Source organism: Tenrec ecaudatus, chromosome 14 (genome assembly GCF_050624435.1).
Source record: "Tenrec ecaudatus isolate mTenEca1 chromosome 14, mTenEca1.hap1, whole genome shotgun sequence".
NCBI lineage: Eukaryota > Metazoa > Chordata > Mammalia > Afrosoricida > Tenrecidae > Tenrec > Tenrec ecaudatus.
The window spans coordinates 83,030,512-83,047,241 of record NC_134543.1 but is presented as its reverse complement, the minus strand read 5'-3'; the positions used below and the strand labels follow the sequence as shown (position 1 = coordinate 83,047,241).

The following is a 16,730-nucleotide window of genomic DNA, read 5'->3' as shown; positions in this document are numbered from 1 at the left end:
ATTTACAGAAGCTGCAGGGAGCTGAGTGACTTGCTCCTGGTCACACAGGTGTAGTGGGAGAGACATTCGCGGGTTGTGGGGTCCGTGGTGACTCTCAGGTGGTCTGCGTTGGAGGCGCAGCCAGCAATGGCGACACAGCATCAGCACCACTGCCTCCGAAGGCAGCCGACGCCTGACATCTACCGGCTGGGCCAGGCCACGCAGGGCAGGCTCGGGGAAAGGTGCCGGGTGCTGCGACGTCACGAAGCTCTTCCAGGCGCTCGGGCCGCTCACCGAGTTCCTTTTCCATTGGGCTGTTCCAGCTGCCAATCAATTATTTGCGCAACTTTTATTGGATCATCTTCAGTCATTCTACTCAAGCGCCTAGGGGTGTGCTTCTTTCCAAGAGCAGCCTGACGTCATCAGGTCTCCTCCCGAGTGTGACGAGTTCAGCCGGTTCCTTTATCCCATTGGTCGGATCCCGCCCTTCCTCCCGTCATCCTGTTCGGGGCGGAAGTGAAGCAGCCCTATTCCTATTGGCTTAGGTTTCCGGACGGAAAGTCAGTCAGGCCTATCGAGCGCCGCCCTGTCCGGAAGTGCGGGACCGGAAGGGGCGGGATTCCGAAGATGGCGGCGCCGGTGAGTGCTGCGTGGTTTCTTGCTCGCGTCGCCACCATGGTCGACTCCCCCGCGGCTCGTGGCGTCTCAGAGCTGGCTGCTGGCGCGAGGGGAGGGTGGTGGTGGAAGTCGTCTTAGGGAGACGGCCTCGGCTCGGTGGGGTCAAAGCAGAAGGGGGAGACTTGGGGGAGCTATGGGCTAGGCTGCGCGTGCACCCCCGGGAAAGACTCCTAGTCTGGGGAAACGCGTTTGCTGGCCCGGAAGTTTCGTTTTCCCTCCGTTCAGAAGAGAGAATGGCGTCTCTTACTGCCCCTCGCTCTTCTCCAGGAGGTGCTGGCGTCGGACCTGCCGAGCGCCGTGACACTGCTGCAAAACCTCCGGGAGCAGGTGAGCCGGGTCACCTCCTCGGGACGCTTTGGTCTCGGACTGTCTTTGTGGGCCCCACCCCCAAACTCTGGCTGATGCTCGAAGGCTGGCTAATCGTATGAGTGAAAGGATTTTACGGAAACCAGTCCAGGTTTCAAAGTAATTGTTTTCTGCTTCCCCAGGACCCTCAGGCATCATGGCTCAGGACCCCCGTATCCCACCCATTTTTGTAGCTAAGGAACAGATGATGGGCAACACTCCAGAAAAACCAAACTCACTGCCGTTGAGTTGATTCAAACTCATAAGACCCCTAGGACGGGGTAGGCGTCCTGTCCTGTGGGCTTTTGCCGAAAGTAGAAGAAAGCTTCATCTTTCCTTTGGGCCCGTGCCTCCTGGTTTAGAACTGCTGACCTTGCCTTTAGCAGCTCAGTGTGTAACCCACGACAGCCACCAGTCCTCTGATGATGGACAGGGCGACATGATGATAAATGTGTATTTATTTCTAAAGTGTTGTGCGCCCAGCCATAAGCTTACAGTTCCCCCATCATGGTCCCAGTCCACAGTCCCTGCCCAAGGTGTGGTGAAGATGACCTCGCCTTCATTTTTAAGATTTTTTTCCCTTGAAGGTGGGATATTTTCCCCCTACCTGCTCAAGAATGATCAGAAACATGTACCCTGTAGTATTCCATAACTGAGAAGATACTACAGTAGACCTAAGATAATTTTTAAGTGGCCCTGTCTCACTGCCGCCCTTTAGCTTCTGACGTGATGTTGTCTAGTCTGCTGTTTTATTTGGGCTAATTTCAGGTGATGGCTGTAACTGCCCAGGTGCAAGCTCTCACCAAAAAAGTTCAAGCCGGAGCCTATCCTACAGAGAAGGTAAGACTGACTTGGCCGTGAGCACCACTTCACTTGATGTTTTCGGTAGTTCTTTTATTGTAGGATTATTGAGGTGAGTTGGAAAGACAGGAATAGAGTCATGGTAGGTGCTGTTAGAGCTGAGTGGGGAGATAACTGCCGGAGGAGCAGAGGGAACCTAGGAAAGGCTACCTGGAGGACGGAACGGGATTTTGAAGAGTAAGAAGGGAGTGTAGGCGCAGAAGGGAACAACGTATACAAAGGCCTGGAGGCGTGGTGATCTAGGAAAAGAGGCCAGTCGTTTAATGTGGCTGGGCATACATGTTGTGGGGGTGGAGCAGTAGAAAAGAAATGGCTGGAAAAGTCACTGGGCCAAGAGGTGGCTGAGGAGTTACTGTAGTGTTTCTTCTCATCCAAGACGCTGCCTGTGTGAGTTGGTTGTGCCGTGGCGTCTTACGTCTTTGACTGTGATGCTGGAAACTTTAGCATCAGCATTTTAAAATGCCAGCGCCCCGTGCCGGTACCCCCTCCCGGAGTGAACAGCCAGCCTTCACTGGAACTTCCAGACCATGCAGAAGGGCCTGGCTGTCTGTTCCTGGAAGTTCGTCAATGAGAACTCTGGTTCACAGTGTAGTTTCGTGTGGTGCTGGAAGATTGGCCCGCTAACTTGGAACGTACCAGCTGCCGTGATGGACTCAGATGGACCCATGATCAGGAAGGTGGCCCTGGACTGGGCAACGCTTTATTAATGCCAGGCACGAGGTCATGAGCCAGAGCCGCCTTGCCCGTAACTAACAACGATAGCAAGATGCTATTCCTTCTCAAATGTGTGGCTTTTACTAACTGGTGTGTTAGCCAAGGTGTAATACTGTGGATGGGAAAGTGCTTTCTCGTGTCGGAAATGGTACAAAAGGAAGGTGGTGTGCATCTTAGAATTGAGATATGGTTGTTGCCAAGGTAGAAATCTGACAGAACCTACTCAGGGATTGTCGCGTGTGGGGACACGAAAGGCTGTCTGACCCTGCTTTAATTAGGTTTAATATGAAAGTAATCACAAAGTATTGCTGCTAAGGGTCCACTGCATGCATGCAGGGAGTTATTTCAACGTAACATGTAAGCATGTCTCAGATCAGTGAGTGGCTGCAGACAAGTTCTCTCAGAAATACTCTTTTCTTAGTCTCATGTAAAATGCCTTCCCCCCAAAATTCCAGTTAAAACTGATAATTGAGGGGATCTTCTGGACTAGTTACATTCAAGGCCAAGAAGTCAGCTCAGAAAGCTAAGGTGGCTCTTTGCATTCCTGAAGGGCAATCTTAATAGGTTTCCTCCAAAGATACAATGTGACTCTGGGGGCTGTTAAGAAATCTGAAACTATATTGATGGGAGAAAGGCCAGGAAAGTTGTGCCATGGAAGTTTTTTCCATCACGATAATCTCCCTGCTCGTTGTTCTGATTAGTAAGAGCTGTCCTGTGACAATTCCATTGGACTCCTTAGCCCCTTCCATCCTATAGCCCTGGTCTTGTCCCTTTTTCTTACACCCAAACTCAAAGATGATGTAAAAGGAGCACCATTTGAGACCCTTGACAAGGCCCAAACTGCCATTCTGATGTGGTGTGTAAATCACAGAGCAAGGATTAGCGAGATGGAAACATTGTCTTCAAAAGCAAATAGACCCATGTGGAGGATATTCGAGAAATAATAGCTTCACCTTTTGATATTTTGGTTTAATAAAGGTTTTTATTAAACAATACTGTTTTGACTTTTCCTCACACATTGAGCCTTGGTCCTAAGGTGTGAAACAGAACATCTCATAGGTCAATGGCAGTGTGAAAGTTATAGTAGATTCATAAGAATCTTTGGGAGATTTCTAAGCAAGGGGGTTACAGAAGGATGTGTTTTAGAAAGATACTGAGCAATATTTTTTATGTCTTATCATTTATTTTTGTTCTTATATTCTGTCAGCTTTTTCTTTCGCTCGTTTGTTTTCCTTTAAGTGCTTGAAGCCCAGGTTGAACTCAACATGCACAATCATGTCAGGACAGCCTGCTTCTCAACTCCTTGGCTGTCTTTCCTGGGTACCAGGCTTTTGTCCACTGGAGTGCCGTTTCCAGACGCACTACCAGCATGCATCTCACAGCACTACGTCCTTGGGTGTCAATTGAGCAGACGCGTCTTCCCTAACCGCTGATGACCACAGACCTTTTGTAGATGCTTTGTTGTGGTTCACCCTCGGGTGGGGTGGATTCTGCAGCCCTGTCCGTGCAGAGTAGCGTTCTCCAGGCTGGGCCCCCTCAGGCCTGTCTTCTGAGGGACCTTGGAGTACCTTCAGACCGCCAGCCTTTGTTAGTCACACGGCCATCGACTCGAATCCGACCCTATAGGACAGGGTGGAATTGCCCCCGTGGGTTTCTGAGCCTGCGGCTCTTTGTGAGAGCAGAAGACATCCTGACCTTGCGGTTAGCAGCCCAGTGTGTGACCACGATACTCCTGCACTCCTTTTCAGCGCAGGGCTTCAGCATTTGCCTAGCCCGGGCACGCGGAGGAGCGTGCCGGGCTGTTAACCACAAGGTTGTCAGCAGTTAGAACCACCAGCTGCTCGGCTCGGCTCGGCTGGGAGAAGGACAAGTAAACAGTTAGTGTCTCGGAAACCCACAGGGCAGGCCTCCCCTGTCCTATAGGGTCGCTCGCTAGGACTCAGAAATGACTCGGCTGTGTGTTTGGTTTTTGTTTTGGAAGCAATTTCTAGTGATTTACAGCCTAAAAAGCAAGGACTTTTATTTTTTATTCTTTTTAAAAATCATTTTATTGGAGGCTCATACAACTCATGGCAATCCATACATACATCCACTGTGTCAAGTACATTTGTTGCCCTCATCGTTCTCAAAACATTTGCTTTCTGCTTGTGCCTCTGGCACCAGCTTCTCATTTTTCACCTCCCCCCCCATAAACCCTTGATAATTTATAAATTATTTTGTCATATTTTGCACTGTCCGACATCGCCTTTCACCCACTTTTCTTTTGTCCGTCCCCCAGGGAGGAGGTTATATGTAGATCCTTGTAATCGGTTCCCCCTTTCCACCCCACCCTCCTGGTATCACCACTCTCACCACTGGTCCTGAGATTTCATAGATGAGGAAACGAAAGTTGCGCAGTGAAGTGTCCATTTCAGAACTTAAACACAGGCCATCCGGCGTCAAAGCCTTTGCTCATTCTCCCGTGCCCCACAAATGCGGACTCTCAAGAGCTTGGATTGCTGGCTGAAAGGTTCCGAGAGGTTCGTGTTGGTGTCGCCTGAGCTGGAAGCCACTCTGCCTTGTTAGCTCTGTGATCTTGGGCAAAGTACACCACCTTCTCAAAGCTGGGCCGTGGTTGGCAAACCAGTACCCACAGTGAGTTCTACTAAAGCCAAAGCAAAATCTTGTGAGGTTTGTTTTTTTTTCATCTGGAGGTGTAATGCGTCGATCAGTCTTAGAAGCACATCAAGCATGAGAAAATGAAAAGCCGGTGGGTGTGCTCAGCGCTCCAGGCTACCCACTGGGTCCATCTGGGGCAGATGTTTCTCTTCGGAAAGTAATGTGTGCTGAATGTAGACTAAACAGAACTGGTGGTGGTGGTGAGAGCGCCCTGTTGCTCAGGGGCAGCGCTGCTGGCCCGCGCGTCCTACAGCGAGAACCACACGAGGCCACTGCAGCTTGGGCTGACACAGACTCCATGCCATGTCGCCACCTGGCGAGTATTGTTTTCACACATGCTTACAATTCCTCTGTGGGGATGGAGCCGTGTTCAGCGCTGCTCGTTGGGGTAACTGGAAGTTGCGCACTGTGGAGACATCTTTGGTTGTCGCAGCTGGGGCGAGAGCTGTGGGTCGAGGCAGGGCAGCTGCTGCACTTCCTGTGATGCTCAGAACGCCCCTCAACAAAGAACTAGCTGCCCTCAAATGTCAGTAGTGCCAGCGTTGAGGAGCCCGGTTGCAGTCGCTATTGGCTTTCCTTCCCTAACTGTCTTCCCATCAGTCGCAGTGCTTGGCTTCTGCAGGCAGCGCTTCTTGTTAGCTGTCTTAGGTGTAGCTTCTTTCTTAAGACTTCCATCTGAACCAAATGGGGAAAACCAGCATTTTATTTGTCCCGTGCTCACCTCCTGAAAATTAGACCTTTGTGTCTACCTCTTGTTCCATGCAGGGTCTCAGCTTCTTGGAGGTGAAGGACCAGATGCTGCTCATGTACCTGATGGACTTGAGCCACCTCCTCCTGGACAAAGCCTCAGGAGGCTCTCTGCAGGGCCACGCAGCGGTGTGGAGGCTGGTGGAGATGCGCACAGTAGGTGTGAGGGCTCAGTTGGGAGATCCTGGCCCTCAGGGACGGTCACCAGTAGCTCTGATTGCAATGGCTGTTCTCAGGGTGAAGGAAGGAAATTAATTAAACACACTGTTTTTCATGTGTGCTTTTTATAAACTTTGTTTCATCTAGCCAACTCAATGTGGGGGCCCTGGAGTGTGTGTAATTTGGGGAAAGGAAAGTAATTCTGTTTTAATGATCATGATGATTAATAGGTTTTGGAAAAGATTCGTCCCTTGGACCAGAAACTGAAGTATCAGATTGACAAACTGGTCAAGACTGCAGTGACGGGCAGCCTGGGTAAGTCGGGGAGGGAGCTTCGTGGTGAAGTGGGAACTGCCCGTGAGTTCCAAATCTTTTCAAACCGCCTGCATTGTCATTTCAGGTGAGAATGACCCACTTCGCTTTAAGCCTCGTCCCAGCAACATGATGAGCAAGGTAAGGATGTCAGTACCCTCCTGAGGGCCCTGACACTCAGGTGACCCCGGGTCTCCCGGGGGATGCTCTTGTTACTGTTGATGGGGAGGTTGTCCCATCGCATGGCTGGATCTGAGGTTCCTTTCTCTCCCATCTGTTTATGCCCCCGTGCTTCTGGGGTGCTCTATTTTCCTTCTCGTTTCCTGAACTAATACTTCCTAATGTGTGAGGACATTGTGTTCTTTTCCTAGTTGAGCTCAGAGGATGAGGAAGAAGATGAAGCAGAGCCAGGCCAGTCTGGGGCCTCAGGGAAGAAGTCTGTGAAAGGAGCAGCTAAGAAATACGTCCCACCCCGCTTGGTTCCAGTGCATTATGGTATGAACTAGCGCTGCTGCCGCTGCCTCAGCACGACCTGTGTTTCTCCCCCCTTTCTCCAAGAGGATGAACGCCTGCTGGTCTCTCTCACAGATGAAACGGAAGCTGAGCGGGAGAAAAAGCGCTTGGAGCGAGCCAAGAAGCGGGCATTGAGTAGCTCTGTCATCCGGGAGCTTAAGGAGCAGTATTCCGATGCCCCAGAGGAAATCCGAGACGCTCGGCACCCTCATGTCACTCGCCAGAGTCAGGAGGACCAACACAGGTCGGAATCCTTGCCGTGAGAAGAGGTTTCTAACCTCAGGACACCCGTGTGCTTGTGCCACTCCTACCAGGACATCTTGCTGGAAACCCGTTCTAAGCATTAAGGGCTTGCAGTACAAATTCCAGCTGTTGAGACAGAGGTGCAGATTCTGTATGACGCCCCAGCGGGGCCGCGAAACTCCAGTTATCACAGCCTGCACTTGGGTAGACCTGTAGGAAAGGTGGGCATCTGCTAAATAGCCCAGCGCTGGGCCGTGGCGCAGTCGCCTCGCTGAGTGGGCCAGGTGAAACCGTGTAGTTAGGTCACTGGGTGTTTGCTGACAGGTGTTTCCACTGTGTCTTCTCATTTGCGCTGAGCCCCACCCACGAGTGAAGGCCGGAAAACTGCGTCCACCCGCCTTGTGACGGGCAGCTCTGCTTGAGGGGGCAGCTCTTCCTGGTTGTATTTTGAATGCCTTCCGCTTGCAGGACTCCTTGACCGTATCAGACAGTGTTCTGTTCTGTTTAAGGTTTTCAGTGGACCACCTACACCTTCGCCCCACCTGCTCTTGGTCAGGAAACGCCACTGAGCCCTGTTCACCCAGGGGCCTTCCTGGTGTCCCGGCAGCATGGGCGCACCACACGCTGACAGACGGGGCGGGGTTCGGGAGTTCCCTGGCAGGATAGTAGGTGGACTATGAGCTCGTCTTCAGGGTGGAAGGCAGGCCAGCCCCGAGCGTCGTTGGGGAGGGGTCACTCCGTGTGCTGTGACTTGACACTCATGTGGCTGTGCTGGCACGTTTCCTGAGAAGGGTCTGAATGGGGCTGAGGGAACCGGTGTCTCTCCGGCAGGGTGAACTACGAGGAGAGCATGATGGTGCGGCTGAGTGTCAGCAAGCGAGAGAAGGGGCGGCGGAAGCGAGCCAGTGTCATGAGCTCACAGCTTCACTCCCTCACGCACTTCAGCGACATCAGCGCTCTGACCGGAGGAGCCCCTCATCTTGAGGTGAGCCGGTGTGCAGTCACACGGGGTGGGGTGGGTCCTAGTACCCTGATGGCATGGAAGGGCACTGCCATTCACTCTGCCACTCCCCGTCTGCCTCCAGGACCAGAATCCCATTAAGAAGCGGAAGAAGGTGCCCAAAAAAGGTCGGAAGAAAAAAGGTCAGTGAAAGCCTGGGACCTGAGTGATTGGTTGCAGGGTGGGGTACCAGCTCTCTGCGTTGTCAGCCTGAAGCTCACCGCCCTTTATAGCAGCGGTCCTCAACCTGTGGGTCCAGACCCCTTTGGGGATTGAACGATCTTTCACAAGGGTCGCCCGATTCATTAACAGTAGCAAAATTAGTTATGAAAATAACGTTCTGGTTGAGGGTCACCACCACATGAGGAGCTGTATTTAAAGGTCACGGCATCAGGAAGGTTGAGAACACCGCTCTAGAGTATCTCCTGCAGTGGGCAAACATGTCTTTTAGATGGGCTTTTCCATTCTCTCCCAGACGGGAAGTTAACATCATTCAGAAAGGGCTTTCTGGCTCCCGTTGCCAGGCTCCCCCCACTTTGATTGGAGTCCTACTCCTCTTCTCCCCGGGAGCATGCAGAGTGCGGACCGGGGCCTCTCTGTCCTTGCTCACTTGCGCTTTCCCTCCCTTTCAGGTTTGCGAAGGCGGTGGTGACTGGGTGAACGTGTCATCCTGAGATCCCTCTAATGTCACTGTATGTAGGTCTTTGTTCTTGGAATTTATTTCTTGTGTGGACATGTGGAGAGAGCTTTGTTAATAAAATTGATTTTATCTACCAACGCGCGTCCCCTTTGCACATGTCGCGTGAGTGCCATCGCCGGGGGAGGCGGGGCGGGGGGGCGGCTGAAAGAGAAAGATGAGATGTTCTTGGGATCGAGAAAAGGTTAGTTATAAGTTTTCTTTGAGAATATTTTTTTTTTCTTGAAGTGAGGAATTATCTTACCAAAATAGAGATTGGGAGTAGTGTAATCAACTCTTCCAGCCCACGTTGCCCAAATGTCCTGTCTGGGTTGTCTTTCAGTGCACTAATTGTCCTGCCTTCATCGTCTAGGGCTGTTGTGGCAGCGTCACAGAGGGACTGACAAAGGTGCTCCTCACAGATTAGGAGCGGGAGTCTGGCTTCAGGGTGCTGGCTCTAGGGGAAGGCAGGCCTTGTCTCTCACTGCCTCTTCAGCTTTGACTTCCTGGGTCCATGGGGACCTCCATGTGTTCCTGTCTCTCCCGCTTTGCTGGCTTTTATTTCATCCCTTACAAGTATCACAAGTGCCCCATTAGCATACAAAGACACCCTATCTCCAAATGGGATTATTACCACAGGCAAAGGTTAAGATTTGGGGACACAATTTATAACATTCTCTTCTTTAGCCCCCTCAATTCATGTTCTTTACCACATGCAAAATACCTTCTACCCCTCACATCACCCCCAGTCTCAAATGGGCTCTGAAGTCCAAAATCAGATCTGAACCATCTAAGCCAGATGTGGGCCAGGCCGTCCTCGTCCTTGCGGAGAGCCTGTGGAATCCAGGAGATAGGCTTGGTGCTTTCAGATGTTAGTGAAACGGGCACAAAGTGACATTCCCATTATAGGTGGGAGACGTGTGACGGTAAGAAAGGATAGCAGGTCAGGCAAGTCAACCCAGAACAAGTGATGCTAGCTCTCGAGACTTGAATCCTCTGCCCTGAAACCATATCGGCAGCAGCGGCACGACTCTGGATTCTGGGTGGAGGTCTCTTGGCCCTGGGATTCAGCTCTGCCTTCCAGGCCCACGAGGGCAGCACATTCAGCTCCCTCAGCTTCGGACCCCACGGCCCTCGTCCGTCTGAGGGGGCCACTCTGCTGTTCTGCCTCTCGGCTTTGGGTGGCAGCCGTTTCCGGACACCATCACAGCGGCCTCACACTCAGAAGCGGGATTGGTGAGGTCCTCACTGAACCCTAGGAGATGGTAACCCATCCTTTGAAGCCCAGTTGCAGCAGTGCCCCTGGGCGAGCTGCTCCAGAAGGGCCTTGTGCATGGTGCACAGCGGGCCGGGTGGATGCAGCTCCCTGGCCTGCTTCCTGCCTGGGAGGGAGTCTGCCTGTGGGAAGGGGCAGTGTGTGCACTCTCCCTCTCCCCTCCCCCTCTGGTCTGCGTTGATGGGTTTTCTGCTGTGCTCGTTGGATAGGCCCACCAGTCCGTCGCAAGCTTAATCTCTAAAGAAAACTGGGCATATCCATGCTTTAAGACTTTGGACACAGATCCTTAGGTTGATAAAACGGTTTTCCAAATTTTCAAGGTTCGTTTTCATTTTGCACAGTGTCCCTAAGTCCAGCTCTCCTTTCACATGCGACTAAGTGACCAAGGGAAAACAGGCAGCCCTCTTCTGACCTTGCTAAGAAAGCTCAGCCAGATAGCCACGGTCACGCTTACAAATTCTACCTTCCCCCGATAATTGATCACCATTCAGACGAGTCCGCCCTTCAGTTGTCCAATGACATGTCATCGAAGCACATTTGACGTCCACCGTTGCAGCAACAGCTGTTCCGGTGCCTTCCCTGGATGCAGTCTCCTCCCCTCCGAGCCTCTCCTGCACAACCCACCACTGTCGCTTCCAGGCAGCCTAGCCTAGACTCGATGCCGTGTGCCTCGAACTCACCCAAACTCACCCCGGCACCCAATCCCCAAACTGCTCCTGCGTTCCAGGGAGCTGTTGGAGCGCCTCTGGTGGCACGATGGGGCCTGCGCTGAGCTGCGAACCTACTAGATTCAGAACAGTAGCAAAGCAGCAGTGATGAAGTTACAGGACAAGGAAAATAATGTTGTGGTTGGGGGTCCCCACCACATGAGGGACTGTACGAGCGGGTCGGGTCGCGGTGTTAGGAAGGTGGAGAGCCCCTGGTCTAGGTCAGTGGTTTGACCCCACCAGCTGCTCCACCATGAAAGGATGAGGCTGACCGTGTACAGCAGTCCTCCTCGTTGCTATGCGTGTCGCTGTGGGGGTGATAACAAGTGGGCGAAGTATTCTCTCCCAGGGGAGGGGGCGAGAAGGCTGACTGCGGGTTCTGGGGGAGGCTCTGTCTCAGTGCTGGAGGAAGGTCTTTGGGCTTCAATCCCTTCCCTGGAGGTCTCCATGCGTTTGGCATCTCCCCATCTTTGCTTAGTAGCTTGCTTGTAGTCTCATATTTCAAAAGAAATGGGACCAAATACACGAAGGACTCTGTGATCAAAGACAAGTTCCCGGAACCGCCGGCAGAGGTTAGCATTCACAGCTCAGGTTGCGGGCGGGCGTACCACAGAACCTGTAACAGTGTATCTCGCTGTCCACCAGGTGGCATCTGTGGTTCAGGAACGTACCTTTAGCACTTGCCTATCATCAAAAGTAAGGCAGAACCTTTCCTCAGCAAGATTGATTCTTCCCGCTGCTCGGCCTTTTGGCTAAGATCAAGTGTAGCAAGATTTACTCTTGTGTCCACTCGTGCATTATTTTTATGTTTTTCCCTTCTGAAATGGTGACCATAGGGCTGCTGCTTGGTCTGTTACTGAGAGGAAGTTCAACCAAAGGGAATTGTGAATGAGCAGATGGGAGCACAAGTCATCTGCCCGAGCCTTCATTTCCTAGCCCCTCAGAGCCACCTTCAACTGAGGCCTCAGTTTATCCGTCAGAATGGCCAGCCTTTTCACAAAGAAACGGTCCCCGTCCCCCACAGTGCCAGCAAGCAGTAGACAGAAAATCCCTAACTCGACCAAAAGAATGAGTCTGACGAAGATAACAGACGGGAGTCACATGCTCGTGGGTTTGTGTTCCATCCAGAGCAGGACCTCTGTTGAGAAGCCCCCCACGCCACCCCCACCGACGCCCTGCCTTACAAGAGCCGACAGTCCATCACCATGTTTGAGTTGGATTGGATCTTCTCATCAGGCCTTGGGTAACATACAAAGTAAAGCGAGGACAAGAAAGAAGTTGAGGCGGATGACTATCGGGCCGTCCGTGTTTTTAAGGCCTTTGGGTCTCAAGCACAGCTTGTTGTGCGGCTGGCATTCCCGGGCAGTGTCGTGGAGAGGAATATATGTAATTTGGATCCTTATATCACCAAAACTTTGAGAGCTCTGAGTCCTGTGAGCTTGGGTTTACCATGTATTGTGCCTGGTTGAGACAGCAGTTTGTTTTCAGTCAGCTATAGCCTTACAGAAGGCAGGACACCGTTCCTAGTTCTATCTTGAGCTTGCTCTGTGGTCTTGGGCACATTGCTTAGCATCTCTGGCCGTTAATTTTCCTCAGCTGGAAAATGAAAGCATTAGATTTGCTCCAAAGAGCCTACAGCATTGCTCGATGGAGTTGGTCCTAGGAACGTGGGTCCTCTAAGAGCGGAGGGAACCTGATGTGTGTCTAGACTTGGACACAAGTGGATTCCAGGTTTAAGAGAAGAGTGTATTCCGTTTCCTTGACAGACTAGACAGCCACAAGAACAGATGAGAGAGGCATTCCCCTTTCTGGCTAGATTCACTTGCCAAGTGATTCAGCTCAAAAAGACTGTTAGGACTACCACGTTGATTCCTTGGACTGCTGTTTGCTGCTTAGTGATGAAGACTTTGGAATTGTGGGAACTTCCAAGGGAAGGGATACGGTGTTTTTAAGAGCCTACCTTGTGTTATATTACTGAACTAAGTACATTTCACTTATCTCTACAAAACACCTCTACTCCGCTTATACTGTGTGTGCAGTGGGGGACTCTAGACACTTCAGTTCATCAGCTGCTCGAGGCCCCATAGTCTGTTAGCTGGAGAAGCAGGGCTGACAGTGAGTGAGTTTATAGCCCTTAGCTTCCCTCTCCTCCCTCCTCATTTTATTAGAAACGATCCGTTTCAAACGTGGTTCTGGTCTCTTGGTAGCACAGCGAAGAGCAGACCAGAAGAAAATCCCTGTCTTTGTAGAGATCATACTGATTCCGTTTAGTCCCACGGCATCTTGTTTTCCTTGGTCTTCTGGGTGAGATATTTTTTAAATGTTCCCATCCCCCCCCAAATTCTTTTTGAAAGTATTTGCTCCAATATCATCACAGAATTTTTAGTCCGACCTTGAGAACCAGAGAATGCACTTCACTCAGAGCCTCACCCTGTAAACCAGGGAGAAATGGAGTCATGAGGGTTGAGGTGGAGATGAGGAGTCCCCTTCCCCCAAGGTTACTGGGGAGCTCCAAGAGACCCAGAACTCCATGGGACTCAGTCTGAAGGGCACTGTTTTGGTAGTTGGGCAAAGGAACTAGAATTCGAATTTCCGTGTATGTGACTTTGGTCCTCCTATCTCTCATAGAGTCAGCCCCCTGATTAGGCCACGTGCATGTCAGCTTGCCTAAGCCAGTCCTGGGAGCAGACCTGTTCGTTTTGTCATGCGGCGCTGAGAGGCCTGGCTCTGTGCCGGGCATCTTTGCTCTTAAGTGTTTTTAATCTCAGGTGGAGAAGAGTGCTTGGCTGAAGCAGGTTTTTGCTTCTCAGAGTTTGCTACGATTTTATGACCGTGTGGGGAAATTTCTTGTCAGGAGTTCACAATAGTCTTACCAGATGCTTGGTTGGAAAAAAAAAACAAAAACTTTTATAGACAAGCAAGGGATGGCCTGGTTCCTATCTGCTTTCAGCACCATGGAGAGTTCTCCCCCGCTGGTGGAAGGGGCCTCCTAAAGCCAGCCAGTCCGATGGGAACCCAGGTTACTTGCCCACATCTTGGTTCGGGTTAGTATAGACCCTATCACCGCGGGGATCGTGACTGGAAGCTCCAGATTCACAGACCTAACCTGGGCGGGCCAACTGGAGCGAGACTTGAACAGCTCCAGCTCCAGCAGCAGCCTCATTCGTACTGTGATGCACAAGGTTTTGCCAGCCCTTCAGAAAATCCTCTGTCCCTACCTTTCTTTGCTTAGAGACCCCTGAGGAGGCTCACGGGTGCTTTCTCATTCCTTGGGCCCGGCCTCTTTCCGCCGGAGCACCGGGAAAGGCGTCTTGGCTCTGGCTTTCTGCCCAGTCTTGCTTTTGTATTTCTTTGATCTCATTGTTCAGAGGGCCTCCGAGAAGCCCCAAGAGCCATGCCTTAGCATGTTTAAGCTATTGATGCTTTTGAAATAACAGAGTGTTGCTGTGTGCGCAGTGTATTAAAGGTCTATCTCAACAAATGTGGGTCAATAGGTGGCAGTAGTCACCTGGTCCCCAGGCCCCGATCGCCCCTAAGCAGGAGCACTTCGCAGCCAGTGTTGAGGTTGTGAGAAAGGCGGTCACATTGAAACCTCCATGAGGAGAGAAGGGATTCCTTTGGGCAGTGCTGGAATGTGCAGAACTACTTCTGCGGCAGGCAGTGTTGCGTGGAGGCTGACAGCATGGTCCGTTAGTGAGGGGCATTGGTGGGAGGCGTGGGGCCTTGGGGTTGGGGAGTGGAGCTAAGCTGTGTGCACTAGGGCCTCAGAGAGCTGGCGAAACTGGAAGTGAGGACCAGGCTGGAAGGCTGAGGTCTAGGACTTGGAGGAGGGGGAGGAGGGTGGCAAAGGGGGGGTAAAGTGAGCTGGGGGGGAGGGAGGGGCAGAGCTGTGTGCAGGGACCCTGGAGAGGGTGGGCCGTGAAAGGAAGGACTGCGGTTGGAGGGGAGGGCGGGGGAGGGGGAGACTGCTGCAGTCCTGAGCCTGTCTAATGGGGGAGGGGAGAGGAGGGATTGGTCTGTGCTGCGGCTGCATTGGCTCCCCTCCCCCACGCTTCCCAAGGAGCCTTAGCCGTGCTGGCAGATCTGTCTTCATGTATTTATTATTATTAAAAATGTGACGGATTCTTCCTCCCTGGAAGCACAACAAATACCAATGATCGCGTTTCACTCTGCCTCCCTCCCCCCGCCAACTCTCTCCTCTGGAGCCTGCCACCCCCCACACCCCCACACCCCAGGTCTGTGTGACTGGTGGGGTGGGGGTGGCACATCTTCCCCAGCCTTCCCTTCTTGTAGCTCGGCTCCCCGGGGGTTTCTAATGATGGGTCGGAGTTTCCAGGCAGGACTGGGAGGGAGCGGATGGGTGAGGGGCATCTGCTGCCCTTTGGAGGGAGCTCCATGCCCCAACATCCTGTGGGGAAAGGAGATGGCTGGGAAATGAAGGGGAAATCCTTCCTGCCCAGCTGAGGAGAGCAGGAGCCATGCGTCCACACCCCTTTCCATCCCTAGCAGCCCTCCTCTCTCTTGTTTCCGGCTGCGGGGGGTCTGGGGAGAAAGCCCCTTGGAAATGGGAAAGGCCTGTTTCTCGTCCTCCCTCCCTCCCCTCGTGAAGTCTCCCCCCCAGCCCCCCCCCCGCCCCCAGGAGAGCCATGGGCCTGCCTGTCGTGTTACGGAGAGGTCTGAGAAGCCTGGCTCTTCCCTCCCACCTGCAGCCTGATGCCCAGGCTCTGGAGGTGGGGCCTCTTTTGTTGCCGCCTGCAACCCTTCGCCATGCCCATAGGTGGTGCTGCTGTGGCTCCCCCGTGCAAGCCCCCACCCCCCACAGTACGATCCCCCACCCCACCCCGCCACCCTCCCTCTTTCCCCAGCCCTCTCCTGCCTGATTGTTATTCCACTAGCGTCTGCTCCACTGTTCCCTTCCTCAAATTAATTTTGTGGTGCTTCCCCACCCCCAAGTGCCATCTCCTTCCCCACCCCTGCTCCCTCCCTCTCTCCCTCCCTCTCTCCTCTCTGAACCCAAACCCTCTCTCTTTCCTGACCCCTTTGGGTTTCTCACAGGTGGTGTGGAATGAAGGAAGTGTAGGTGAGAGTGGGGAGGGGAGTGGAGGGGAGGGGAGTGAATGCACGGCCATGGGGAAGCAAAGGCTTCTCTTTCTGCCTAAATCTGTTGGGTTCTTGGTTTGGATGGAGGGGAGGTAGCAAGGATACTCTGTCACTCTGTCATGGGAAAACAGGAGCTGAGGAATGAGCCTAGAAGGGCCTTCACCCCTACGTTGGCTGCAGAGTGCTACAGAAAGAGCTCTGTTACATCCCTGGATTCCGAGCCCTCTGAAGGAAAGCCACGCTGTAAAAACTTGGGAGACATCCTCTTACTCATCTTTTGAGTCCCCAAAAGGTCCTTGCCAGGGCAGCTGGGATGCCTGTTTACTGGACACCAGGCTGGCTGGCTGGCTCTTGCCACGCGCATGGTTCTGGCCGCAGGACATCCGGCTGCCTTCTGTTGTCCCCTGGGTCTCCTTTGTCTCAGCAGAATCCCTAGTGAGTCCCACACATCCTACTGCTCCCTTTGTTGTTCTGCCTGCCCAGAAGATCTCGCCCAAGCTCCCAGACAGACTGACCCCCGCTTGTCCCCCATCCTGCTTCTCTTGTCTTATCTGGGGACCGCTCAGGGTCCCCCTGAGTACTCAGGCCCCCAAACCAAACTTTGACAGTATTATTGATTGTAAAATTACCCAATTTCCAGGATAGCTACTCTCCCCATTGTTGAATTAATAACCCCCTCGTATCTGCCTGGATAGTAGTGCTGGACCTTTGCCTGTGTCTACCCCGGGGATTGGCCCCGGTACATGCAGTGTGGCCTCCTTC

General features: G+C 52.6%; 1 protein-coding gene across 1 annotated transcript; it reads left to right on the top strand.

The window, feature by feature from the left end:
• The first annotated feature begins 590 nt into the window (after positions 1-590).
• On the top strand, positions 591-8,986 carry NGDN (neuroguidin). Its single transcript, XM_075531438.1, has 11 exons — positions 591-618; positions 925-984; positions 1,771-1,842; positions 6,001-6,138; positions 6,372-6,456; positions 6,542-6,594; positions 6,825-6,948; positions 7,042-7,210; positions 8,041-8,194; positions 8,295-8,352; positions 8,842-8,986. The coding sequence occupies exons 1-11, from the start codon at positions 607-609 to the stop codon at positions 8,859-8,861; spliced, it is 945 nt and encodes a 314-aa protein (XP_075387553.1). The 5' UTR covers positions 591-606; the 3' UTR covers positions 8,862-8,986.
• Positions 8,987-16,730: the final 7,744 nt, after the last annotated feature.